A 14009-nucleotide genomic window follows, 5' to 3' on the forward strand; every position below is an offset into this window, starting at 1 on the left:
ACGGCTGAAGTGATCTAATTAAAACTTGATACAGGTATGTATAATGATATAAATATTAATTCATTAGACTTTGGGGTGAAATCTCAAAGTCTAAATCTGTAATAGGGCATTAAATTGAGAACAGCTGAGTTAATCTCATTAAAACTTGGTACAACTATGTATAATGATGTAAAGATTAACCGATTAGATTTTGGAGTCAACAGGTCAAAGATCAAAGTCTGTAATAGGTCTATAACTTGAAAATGGCCGAAGTGATCCAATTAAAACTCCGTTCACTTATGTATAATGATGTAAAGATTAACTGATTGGGGTCCCGATTTCAAAGGTCAGAGGTCATGTGAGGTAAAAATGTGATAACTTGTGAACAGCTGAAGGTATTTAAATTAAAACTTGGTACAGGTATGTATAACAATGCAAACATGAACTGATTAAATTTTGGGGTCAAGAGGTCAAAGGTCAGATGTCATGTCAGGTAAAAATGTGATAAGTTGAGAACAGCTGTATGGATTTAAAGCAAACTTGGTACAAGTATCGACTCTCTGGAAAATCCTATCTCTTTGCTGATGACTCCACTATCTGCCACTCCATTCCTCATCCCTCAGATCGGCAGTCTGCAGCCTCCTCACTCTCTGCAGACCTGGACAAAATCACAGACTGGTCAAAAAGTGGAACATGTCTTTCAATCCTGACAAATCTCACACTTACTATGTCTCTACGAAAAGACCGACTGGAAAACCCTCCCATCTAATTTCTCAAGAATCCTCTCCAAGAAGTTCTGTCGCTCAAGCTTTTGGGTCTCACTATCTGCCATGATCTTTCTTGGGAAAACCACATTTCAAATCTGGCCTCCAAAGCCAGTCGCCGACTGGGCATCCTCCATCGTGCGAAGTCCTTCCTTGGCACACCTGAGCTCCTCACCACATACAAGGCTTTCATCCACAGCTGTTCCAATGGAATACTGTTCCCCCCTCTGGGCTGGTGCTCCTGCCTCACACCTAGCTCGGCTTCACGCTGTTGAAACCAAAGCTTTCAGAATCATTGGAATCTCCTGCGATGAAGCTAACTCCGAGGGCCTTTCACTCACTCACCGCAGGTAGGTTAGTGGTCTTTTTGTCTTCTACCGACTCCTCTCCGGCCTTGCTCCCCCAGCTCTCTCTGTGCTCTGTCCCCCTAATATTCCTACAGGTCGCACAAGATCTGCCAGCAACCCTCTTATGGTTAAACTGCCAAAATCTAGGCTCTCTGCTCACCTTCACGCTTTCATTCCCCCTTTTCTCCCGCCTCTGGAATAAACTCCCCCACTCCCTTCAATCCCACTCCTCCCTCCAGGTCTTCAAAACAGCTGTTCACCACCATCTCTTATCTTCCCCCATCCAAAACCTTGATCTTTTCTACCCCCGCTAATTCATCCCAGACACATTTTTGAAATTCCAACTTCTTTCCTGGAAGTCCTTGCAGTGTTCATATGTTTTATACCTCTCCAACCTCCCCGCAAGCCCTCTCCCTCCCACAGTTCTCTCGATGTCCCTGCTCTCAAATGTTGTGTTTGTGTCCTTCCCCCTCTCTCCCCATTTGTCTACCGCTGCCCTTATTTTGTGTTTTATGTGTCGGTTTGACTTTTTGTGTGATTAATGTTTGCTCTTTCACGAGCCTCGAACTTGTATACAAAAAAGAAAGAAAAAAAAGTAATATAATGATGTAATAATGTGGGCGGAGGCATATCGGCCAACGTTGTGACGTCGAAGAGTGTCGTTATAGTTGTTTTTTAAATTTAAATATAGACCAGCTTTTCACTTTCCTTCTTCACTATCTGCAGCAGTTTCATCAATTCCTCTACTTTCTGCCAACAGAGTGTCATCATCAGCAAACCTTCGATGTAGATACATCTTCCTCCAATCCTGACTCCAGCCTCTATGTCATCCCAATTTGATTTTTCATCAAAATTATTATAACCACAAATTAATCAGCCAATTCCATTCGATGATAATGGCATAATGATAATCTATCTATAATTCCAGTAATCTCTGTATGTCTGTGACCGCTGTTTCTCGACAACCACGGGTCCGATATACTTGAAACTTGCCAGGTATATTGCTGGGGACCCGAGGATGTGCCTTTTCAAGGTTTCATATTAATCGGACAAGTAGTTACCGAGCTATGTCCAAAAAACGATTCAACCAATCAGAGAGCAGCGAGTTATCACGTGTGCCGAACGTGGCGAACAGACTCTGCCTCGGACGGCACATTTGAGAGCGTATTCATTTATTTCACGTTGGCAAACTATGTTGGCGTTAAACTATGTTTTAAAACTAATTAAAACTAATTTGCGATTCTTTCGCTTTCCTGCGCGTTTGTGCACGCTATGGCGATTTCTTTACCAAACTCCGCAAGCCGTTCGCTTTGGACCAAACCATTTCATGTAAATAGAGGGGGGGGATTGTCACCGTACTCGCAAGCCGTTCGCTTTGGACCAAACCATTTCATGTAAATAGAGGGGGGGGATATAATTTTAGATATATATATATAGTACGGGCATGCCCTAGTATTATTAATATTAATAATAATAATATTAACAGAAGGACTGGCAGGATAGCCTCACTGTACGCACACTCACCTCTAAGTGGTCTAGCCTGGGGTCGAATCCCGACTCAGCTATAAACTGTCATCCCGGTGTTTCACAGGCAGGGTGATTCAATGTGTGTGCCGTCCCTCGGATGGACATTAAACTGGGCATCCCATCAGCCACCATTAGTTGGTTGATGTTAAAATCCCACTGTGCCCTTCAAGAACATTAGACGATCTATCGCCAACACCCTGGCCAAATACCAAATTCCTGCCTTAACCTCAGATAAACATCAGGCCTGGCCAGCTGGTTCGTGAAAGACTTAAAAGACCCCAAAAACCTGCCGAGGAGTACAATGTCAAAGTCTGGCAGCTACCTGAATGAGTAAAAGTACACGGTCCTGCACCACCATCGGTGGGTTGTTCTTGGACTGAATGAGACGTAGCAAGACCCCCTCGAGAAAGTCCCGGCTGCTGACGAGCGAGTGAAAGCGATGCCCGCAGTTTTTCACGCCAGTCTCAAGAACCTACCAAACCAAACAGTGAACACAACAGATGATTAGAAGAGCATCGACATATTATTAATACAACAATTTAAGAGCGTTTTGATTGATTATTATTTAGTTGATTAGTTATGTATTTATTTAAGTGGTCCAAGTCTCATGGAGGTGATTGCACATTGTGTATAACACATGCAGGCCTAGGAGATTTGGAGACACCAGTGTTCTATAACAATAATTACAAGGGCATTAGTACACAATCGACAAATCAAAGCAGTACAATGGGTAAGTGAACGTTGCCCTATTCATAAAGCGATAAAGTTTCAGGAACATAAACATCATTCCTCTGTCAATGGCATCAATAACTGGTGCTGGGCCATTTCCTCCATGAATGAACAAACAAGACATTGGTTGAGGTACACCAACTGCAAGGTTAAACTGGTGCGCATACCTCCGCCAGGCTGAACGGTTAATGTTTTGTATCCACTGATAGACCGGATCTGCATCCGGATCTTAATCAAAATCGAATCGCTTGTTCTTGTCACCTAACTAACTCGACCCACAAATTGAGTCATAGCTCGTCCACAACTTTTTTAAAATATTGTTACAGATACGACTTTGATGGTATGGTGGGCCGAGCGGGATGGCCGCCGTATCCGTACAAGTTACCCGATTGTGCCCGAATGTTAACTAATCGCGCTACGCTGGCTCAATAGGAAAGAGAAGACACCCGGCTGGGCTATAATGACACAATACGACACCAGGGGTTCAGTTCTCAAGTATATTCGTACGGAAAAAGGTTAGATTACAAGGACAAGAGGGAAACATAGGAAGGTGGGCACTTAAACACACTCTTATATTAACCCTAGACAGACCACAGATAAACGGGACAAGGCTCACTCACACGGGGTTTGATGGCCAGGAAAGCGGCAGTCGATGGCTCAGGTGCACCTGGCTCAGGGACAGAATCGCGTACGTTGGTGTCCAGCAGAGGCGGGGAGGTCGCTCAGCGCTCGTGGGTCGCGACTTTGGTGGAGATGCCGGGGAGGTCGCTCAGCGCTCGGGAGGGTGGCGTCTTGTCCTTCCAAGCTCGGGGCGCATCTCTAACGTCACGTCCGGCGCGGGGCCGCGTATATCCGGCGGGGAGTCACGCCCTCGCTCGTTAGCTCCGCCCCATATGGCATCGGCCCATGGCTTCTCATTGGGTGCGGGGGTTACCGGTTCCGCCCTTGACGAGGGGCCGACAGGGAGCCCCCTTCTGGGTAACCCCGTCGAGCACATGTTCAATGGCGGCCAACCGAGCCGGAGTGAGGACGCAAAGCCGCTGTTGTTGTGGTTGTTGTTGGAGCTTGAGATGATGGGAAGAGATGCGGGGAGGTATGGGAAGGTCCTAAACTCCTACTGGTGCCATATCATCACATTCTGGTGCAACGAAGAGTCATAATTAATGGAAACAAGTCCTTAACTGACATAGATTAAGAATAACTAGCAAGATGTCCTATAATTGTCTACGTGTGGTGCGGGGGACCTGGGCACGACATTTAATGGGGGGATGAAGGGGAAGATCGGCTCTAATGGGTGTTGTTTACAGACAATGGGACTAGGGAATGGGGTAAGGGAGAGTTGGGGAGTATCGGAGAAAATAGGGGAATATTTACAAGCGGATATGGAGGCCAAATTCCATATTCGCAACATTGCACCCTTCTCTACCCTCGGGGCGTCCCGACCCGATAAATTTTTACCTACTTTAGTGTGGCACGCAATGTAGTTCCCTCTACTATTAACTCTACCCTGAGTGCGACAGTTTTACAGATATTCACAAATGAGTAAATATGTCCCCCTGCGACGTTGCACCCTTCTCCTCACAGAAACACACCCACAGGATAACCGAATCCGGAAAGAATTCTCAAACTAAACATACAGCCGGTAGGGAGCATTATTTACAAGACTACGCTGATATTTACACTACGATCCAGGACCTGTCTTTGGAGGAACACATGCAGATGTTATGCATAGAGAGAGCGCGCTTGCCAACATCGATACACCAACCCACGAGTGCTCTGTGGCCGACGGCCTTTAATAACGTGCAGAGCACCCTTCCCGAGCATCAACAGCACCACCCCACCACCAATCGGTGCAGTCACCATTGTTCATTGGAATAAAAATAACTTCAACAACCCCTAACCCTGCAGGTGTCTCTTGCTCTTCTTGTGGTGCACTTGGTGGTGTTAACTATTAGTGGTTCACCTGTATGGCATAGGTGCCACGTTGATCCATAGGTCCATCCCCGGGTGGTGCTTGGCCGCAAACGAACTGCGGTCCATTGTGGGTGGCCACAAACATTGCGGTCCATATGGTGTACCGATCCAGGCAGCGAACAGCGAAAGTGCAGGCCCACAACTGCGCAGCCAGCACCTCTCTCTCCTCTCTCTCTACCCCAAAGCCAGATCCTCGGAGGTGGGAGACAAAAACAAGACAAGTGAGCAAGGTGGTAAAGGCGCAAAAGTGCACGCAATGCAAGGTGATGCACACTGGGGGCACATGGGAACCAGGTGAGACAGGTACGTTCCTACCGTACGCCCCCCCCACCAGGTAACCTACATGGCCCCTCCCTTACCCCTTACTGTATCAACAAAACACAACACTACCCATAAACATCTACTTTACAAATCCACAAACATCCCTACTGTCTTCCCCGTTCCTCCCATATACCAAATTCGTCTTCTCTCCCTCCTAACCAATCAAATTTGCCATTTTCAACTCTCATCAAAATTTGCCATCACCAATTCATCATCAGTCCCTCCTAGGGAGGGAGAGATGGAATCACCCCAATGTCTCATCCACGTCGTGATGCGTCTCACCAATCCAACAGCAATTCTCATTTCCTGCACAAAACAAAGAAAACACAGGTGTGGAGTCATCATCATCACCACAGGTAAGTGGCTGCGTATGGTGCGACAGGTTCATCAATCCTAACTATTTCCTAAATGACTTTAACAACTTTACACTACCCGGGGTCTTTCTCCGGCCAAACCATTGGCCCTCTTACGCTATGGGTTCTAAAAACCAATTCCCATTGGCCAAACTGTGGTGCTCTTCAATTTGGGGTCTCACTCCCCCGATTCATCTCCCGGTGCCCTCGCACAATTTCTGGGCTGCGGCGTGTACCTCTCCCAGTGGGTCTACCCACCTGCACACCTCCACCACTGCAGTTGCCTCCGAGCTTACCTGCTCCTCACCCTAACCTAACTACCTGGGGAAGGCCCTCTGGCTCTCTCCCCACTCCGTGCCCTCTCTGGCACTGGGCTGCCCGATCCACACCCGGGATCCTCAGGCACCCACTCACAACTACCGGCTCCCAGAGCCCACCTGCGGCCTCACCTGGCCGACATCCTCACAGTGGTGGAGTGCCCAACCAACTACACACACTAACAGGCTACACGCCCAGCCATTTCCACAACACTAATGCACCCATTCACAACACCATTCTGCAACCGCACCACAAATGCCAATATCCAACCACAATTTACCTGCACCCTCTACCTAACACTTACACTACCCGCCCCGGGTACTCGTGAAAGGGGTCCACTCTTCCCCCATCCACACCTTCGCACCACTCCGTACCACTTACTCCAACTCTCTCCACACACCTGTACCTGCACACCTGTGCTCTCGCACCTGGTGCCACCTGCACCCTTCTCTCCCCAAGCGCATTCGCGCTGATCCACACACTCACTACTCATACACTGCTCCACACACCTGTCCAGTTGCACACCTGTGCAATCACACCTGTCCAGTTGCACACCTGTGCAATCACACCTGTTCAATTCTCACACACACACGGCATCATCTCAGCTAACTACTCCCTTCTGAAACTTGCGCTTCCCAGTCGTCCCTTTAAACTATTGCGCTCCCACGTCATTATAATCCACACTAATCTGCCTGCGTCCCCACTACAGGTATCAGTCACTAACTAAACTTATCGTCACCTAATGTCAATCTCTTCTAGATCCCTATCATTATCCTAACCCACCCGGGCTAGTTTTCACCGCCATACACCCCATAAGCTAGTGCGCATTTGCCCCCCCATGGGAAGGATGGTGGATTTGCCATCCCACCACATCGGGGGTCTCTCACTACCAATTTTGCACATCAAATTTCAACAAATTAAAAATTTGCCAATCACTGCCCATCATCTGCCAATCACTACTGCCAATCCCTTGCCAATCATCAAATTTTGTTTTTCTCTAATTTTTGGGTCCAAAACACTAACCTCATCACCCAGTCTACTCACTACTGCCTCTCGGTGCGCCAATTCCTGTCCAAAGCCTGGCTTCGTAAAGCCAAGCAATGGATGCTGGTTGTTTTGTGCCAGCGGCTGGATGCGTCCGGCACTCGGTGCAGGGACGGGGGCTTACCCGTGCCGAGATCCCACGCACCACCTCGGCGTGGAGCCATCCAATGCCCCGATCTCGACCTGCCGGCACGTCTCACCAAAAAGTGGTCGCCATGACGACCCTTTCTATCGGGCTGCCAGCTCCGCCTAGTGGAGCCTGGACGCGGCCGTTCAAAGCGAGGCCCAGCACGCACCGAGGGCCCGACTCGGCTATAAGTCGTTCTAAACTCTACCCCGTCTAACGTCGATGCTTCACCTGCATGCTTACACCCCGCAGCCCGTTCCTTGCTCACACATCCAGCCGTTTCCATGCCCCTCGTACCGTTCCTTACACACCCAGGTACACCCATTCCACTCACCGCCTTGGTCACACACCTGACCACCGAACACTTTGGCACACACTCGTTGGTAGCACACCTCACCAATACACCTCTTCGCGCCCCCTCCTCTGTCACCTCCTCTGTGACAATCACAGGTGTGCCCTCATTCGCACACCCAACCACGTGCCTCACCACCAACTCCAGCGTGCATTCCCACTCACGCTCTACCATTCCAGGTGCGCATCCTTCCATCCCAGGTGTACATCCTCGCTCACCTGTCACAACTAACTCACGCTCCATGTCACTCTCACTACTTTCACCTCCATTCTTGACAGCGCACTCACCCTTACTCTTGACAGCGCACTCTTTCCTCGTGCACCTGTCCGTCACACACCTTTCTCGCGCACACTCTCCCGTTACACCCTCTGTAACACTCACCACAGGTGGACACTCTTCCTTATTTCTGACAGCGCACTCTTTCCTCATGCACCTGTCCGTTACACACCTTTCTCGCGCACACTCTTGCGCACACTCTCCCGTTACACCCTCTGTAACACTCACCACACCGCGCTTCCATGTGCTCCCTCGCACACACGCTACGTCCGACTCACTCTCGCCAGCACACTCACTCCTTGGCACGCACTTTTTCCTCACACACCCCAGAGTCGGATTTTCTCGCACACCTCCTTTTTCGCACACCAGACCGGTCGCACACTTCACCAACGGCCTCTCACGAACACCCGGGTCTATCTCGACCCCCAAGCCTCTTAAATCACCTGGCGCATCATACGCACGACCATATTGGTCACCACTTACACCGGGTCCTCTTCCTCTTCGCTTCTCCTCCATCACCTGCGAATCCCTCATCCGGTTAATGAGCACATCATCACGATCCAAACACAGACTTTGGACCAATTCTTTTATCTCCTCTTTTATCTCTTTCTTATCCCCTCCCCGTCGCTTCTTAATTTCGCTCATCCCTTCTTCCACTTCTTCTAATTTGTGCTTCACCTCCTTTATTCCCCGGTACGTCTCCTCAAGCTCGTCCTCCAAGGCTACCTTGACCGTTTCCATGTGCGTCCTCACCTGCCGGTCCTTCGTCTCCATTACCTCTATCACCTCGTCCAACCTCGTTGTCAGTCCCTCACGTACCATCTGACATTCCCTCTTCGTCGCTACCAAGTCATCTTTTAGTTCTTTCTGTGTCGCCTTTAAACCCCCTAATACCGCAGTGTTCCTTTGAACCTGCTCCACTAACTCCGTCTGTCCCACCGTCAGCTGCTCCACCTCCTGCGTCAGGTCCTCTATGCCCCCTTGTAACTTTACAGTCCCCTTTCTCACCTCCTTTTCCATGTGCTCCTCACAGTGCCTCACCTCCTCGCGCACTCCTCCGACCTCCTCACTCACTCCTCTTCTGATCTCCTCTCCCATCACTTGCATCTCCTGCCCAGATGCCACCCTCATCTGCTCCATTTCCTCCCTGTGAGCATCCAGTTTGGTTTCTACCCCCATTCTGACCCCCTCTATCTGCTGCTCCATTTGTTTAACTTCCCTTTCCGCTTGGTCCCTCATGTCCCTCAATTTGCCTTCCATACTGTTTTCTAACCCCTCTAACCCATTTTTCACTCCCTCTATCTGATTCTCCTGGGCAGCCATTCTATTTTCTACCCCCATTAACCCATTTTTCACTTCTTTTATCCCGTTGTCTAACCCCTCAAAATTATTGTCTAACTTCTCAATTTTCTTGTCTAACTCCTCAAAATTATTGTCTAACTTCTCACCGGTACCCCTCGCTTCGTCCCTCATTACCCCCATTTGGTTTCCCATTACCCCCATTTGGCCCTCTAATCGCCCACTATCAACCCTCATTTGGCCCTCTAATCGCCCACTATCAACCCTCATTTGGCCCTCCATCCTATCCATTTTTGCATTCAGTTGGGTCAAGAATAATCTGAGGTCAAACCCGGTTTGCCCAGCGTCCCCAGCCGCCACCGCAGGCTCGCCCTCCGCGGCGACGCTATTTTGGGACCCTTCAACCACGTGAGCGAGCGCGCCATTTTGCGCGCCCGCTACTTCGTGCGTGACGGCGCTATTTTGCGAACCTGCCGCCCTCACTGCTTCGCTCTCCTCATGTCCCTCAATTTGGTCCTGGACCGACCCTACCTCACTCTCCTTTACCGGACCCCAGCCGTCTTGATCCGCCATAGCGCGACTTGCAAAATTCGAGTTTCGTAAAACAAAACAAATTTCGGCCGCTCCAAATTTTGACCAAATTTTTTTTTTCCTCTATTCGTTTTTTTTTTTTCTTCAAAATTTGGTCGGGCCTCGAATCTCACTCCCGACACCAATTGTTACAGATACGACTTTGATGGTATGGTGGGCCGAGCGGGATGGCCGCCGTATCCGTACAAGTTACCCGATTGTGCCCGAATGTTAACTAATCGCGCTACGCTGGCTCAATAGGAAAGAGAAGACACCCGGCTGGGCTATAATGACACAATACGACACCAGGGGTTCAGTTCTCAAGTATATTCGTACGGAAAAAGGTTAGATTACAAGGACAAGAGGGAAACATAGGAAGGTGGGCACTTAAACACACTCTTATATTAACCCTAGACAGACCACAGATAAACGGGACAAGGCTCACTCACACGGGGTTTGATGGCCAGGAAAGCGGCAGTCGATGGCTCAGGTGCACCTGGCTCAGGGACAGAATCGCGTACGTTGGTGTCCAGCAGAGGCGGGGAGGTCGCTCAGCGCTCGTGGGTCGCGACTTTGGTGGAGATGCCGGGGAGGTCGCTCAGCGCTCGGGAGGGTGGCGTCTTGTCCTTCCAAGCTCGGGGCGCATCTCTAACGTCACGTCCGGCGCGGGGCCGCGTATATCCGGCGGGGAGTCACGCCCTCGCTCGTTAGCTCCGCCCCATATGGCATCGGCCCATGGCTTCTCATTGGGTGCGGGGGTTACCGGTTCCGCCCTTGACGAGGGGCCGACAGGGAGCCCCCTTCTGGGTAACCCCGTCGAGCACATGTTCAATGGCGGCCAACCGAGCCGGAGTGAGGACGCAAAGCCGCTGTTGTTGTGGTTGTTGTTGGAGCTTGAGATGATGGGAAGAGATGCGGGGAGGTATGGGAAGGTCCTAAACTCCTACTGGTGCCATATCATCACATTCTGGTGCAACGAAGAGTCATAATTAATGGAAACAAGTCCTTAACTGACATAGATTAAGAATAACTAGCAAGATGTCCTATAATTGTCTACGTGTGGTGCGGGGGACCTGGGCACGACATTTAATGGGGGGATGAAGGGGAAGATCGGCTCTAATGGGTGTTGTTTACAGACAATGGGACTAGGGAATGGGGTAAGGGAGAGTTGGGGAGTATCGGAGAAAATAGGGGAATATTTACAAGCGGATATGGAGGCCAAATTCCATATTCGCAACAATATCATGTTATATATCCTGGTGTTGGCTTAGCGGTTAGGGTGATGGATTGGGATCCTAGGATCCTGGGTTCGAATCCCGGTCGATCGCTGAATTAACGCCAGGGGGGTTGACTCAGCCTGTCATCCTTCCGAGGTCGGCAAATTGAGTACCAGCTTGCTGGGATGAATGATCACGGTGTGTACCCCGATTTAGAAGAGGTACACTGTATCCCTGCGCATCCTAAGAGCATGACCAAGGGTTGGCGTCAGGAAGGGCATCCGGCCATAAAAACATTGCCTCAAACAGGGAACCATGATTGTCATGGGGCCTGCAAGGCTAACCCCTGCTCTAGCGGGGAAAATGGCCTTAAAACGATCATTCATTCATTCATTCATTCATATCGCTTTTCGCCCGATCTCTCAATGGTGAAGAATCACTTAAAAAAATTAAATAATTATCGTATCCGAATCCATATTCAGATATTCACCAAAATTAAATCGATTCGGTCTCGTCACACACACAACCTCTCCACCAAGTTTTGTCAAAATCCATCCACAACTTTTTGAGATATCATGCTGTGTATCAGTTTTAGCCCTATCTCCCAATGGTGAAGAATCACTTAAAAAATTATACTAGTCAGGTCCGAATCTTCACCAAAATCTAATCATTTCGTCCTTGTCACATACGCTACCTCTCCGCCAAATTTCATCAGAATCCGTCCACAACTTTTTGAGATATCTTCTTCACAGGCAAACAAACAGACAGACAGACAGGGGTGAAACTGAAAGCATAACCTCCATCCACCTTTGGTGGCGGAGGTAATTAGAAAGCAAGAAGCCGACGTTTCGGGCATTAACCCTTCTTCAGAGCAAAAAAATAACGATAGTTTAAAATGAGAACATGAAACAGGCCAACCAGAAGGCTTTGCAGGACATTGTAACAAACTTTTGTGTCTATGCCAGTGAAGAATGCATCTTCTTCTTCTTCACCGGCCCCAATTATTCTCACGTTCTTGTGGTGTTGGTTGGGGTTTGTGCTGTCTCCTTGCTTGAGGGTCAACATTTAGGGGACAGAGGATGGAACAAACAACGTGGGTTGGCATCGCATGGGTGGGGGTGGAGGAGGAAGGAGTGTGGGGAGAGGATGTCTCCTTAAAATTTGCATTGGAGGGGGGAGATTTATCTTTAATAACCATGCCGAATGCTGAGAGAAAGGTGTCGTCACCAGGATGTGCTTTGCTGAAGTCAACTCCGGTGTGGTCTCACGTAATTGTCTGTGTGTGCGCTATATTACGTATTGCAGAGGTACGTATTGCAGCTCCTCCACAGATAATGGACCAAGTAAAATAAATAAATATACGCGATTTTAAAAGTACCGACCCATTTATTGGGCTTTTTATTTACCCAAGAAAACAATCTGGCCAATTTAGTTGGAGGTAACAAGAGTGGTGTGTCTGGAATAATCAGCCCAACTTGGAGGTTTATTTTTCGAAAACAAACAATCGGCCCAATTTTGGAATCTATCTTGGAAAACAATTTTCCAGTTTACACTTACGGTGAGAGCAAGCATCACTTCATGAAAATTTTTGTTTCCACTCAATCTCTTGCGGAGAGCTCGGATGGCATCCTTGGGTCTGCGGCAACAAAAAAAGAAAACTTTTTTGATTCAGTTTAGCTACTTTTGTCCGTTTAAACCCCTCCCGGAATGTTCAGAGATCAACATGTGCTGCGGAGTCGACACAAAGTTGCCCAACAGGCTTGCATTGACAAAGTGGTTGTCAGGGCAACAAGTGTGCAACCATACACTGCAATGTCGACTGCACAACTTGATCGTCTCGTTTAGATTATTTGCTTACCCATCCTCCGTCTCTGCAATCAGATCACAAATCTCCATGTTGAGAGCCCAGTCCTCTGACTTGAGAGCTCCATTGGTTGCTCGCTCTGTATAAAAAGATTAAAGAAGAAAAAAAACAATCGGGGCAACCCTAACTTATCACCTTAATAATGTGAGGCCTTGATGTGTTACAAAGGGTGCTCTGCGATATAGCAAAGCCAAAAGGGCATGCATGCCTTCATGCATTGTGCACCGATCTAGCGACGCAGAAAGAAAATGCATTTGCAGACGGCTTTCCGGGCAGCAGGTGCAATGGACAGAAATGTGATTGTGCATGGATAAAGCAAAACAAAGGAGAGAGGTCACCACGATGGCACGGCAGAACTTAGTATGGGGTACAAAGGAGTACAAAGGAACGCCGGCAAAATGCTCCCGTTGAAAGAATTTTAATTCCAAAGTCTATCGAATGCCATTGCGAGTGTGTCCACACACAAAGTGTGGTGGAGGGATTTATGAAACTATATCCATTAGGTCAGTCCGTGCGGAAACAGCAGCACCTCCATCGCTAAAAAGTTTGCACAGAAAGTATCGTGAAATGCATTCCTCCGATGTGATCCGAGCAGACTCTTTAGGAGATTGTTGAGGAGGAATTTAGGTCCTCACGTAGTTAATATTAAGTATCGTTACGTTTATAGGAGTAGATGAAGGAATCCCATAGTAAGGTAGGACTGTATAATTATAGCATGGACCGTGGATGCATAGGAGAAATCTCAATGTACTTAAGTAGGAAAAATATGGCTTAAGATTGTTTATGCGTCTTCACAAGAGGGGTGAAGCAGTCATAATTAGTTAGAGATTAAGGTTAGTCTTCCCCAGTATGTGATTTCCACTCTGTCGTTTTCCCTAAAGTTTTACATTTACAAGGCCGGCCATGAAAACCCCCATTAAACAACCTTTACAACCAGCGCCTCACAGC

The 14009-nt window shown here is 48.5% G+C and overlaps 1 protein-coding gene across 4 annotated transcripts in view; it reads right to left on the reverse strand.

The window, feature by feature from the left end:
- Positions 1-14009, reverse strand: part of LOC137427914 (TOM1-like protein 2) — a 60122-nt gene that overhangs the window by 37192 nt on the left and 8921 nt on the right. For all 4 annotated transcript variants that reach the window (XM_068117727.2, XM_068117729.2, XM_068117728.2 and 1 more), the window contains exons 2-4: positions 13056-13140; positions 12755-12833; positions 2940-3089 (exon numbers count right to left, since the gene is read on the reverse strand). In XM_068117727.2, coding sequence (XP_067973828.2) covers positions 2940-3089; positions 12755-12833; positions 13056-13140 — 314 coding nt within the window. The remainder of the gene's footprint in view (positions 1-2939; positions 3090-12754; positions 12834-13055; positions 13141-14009) is intronic.

This window comes from Myxine glutinosa, chromosome 5 (assembly GCF_964187855.1).
Source record: "Myxine glutinosa chromosome 5, kmMyxGlut1.1, whole genome shotgun sequence".
NCBI classification, from domain to species: Eukaryota; Metazoa; Chordata; class Myxini; order Myxiniformes; family Myxinidae; genus Myxine; species Myxine glutinosa.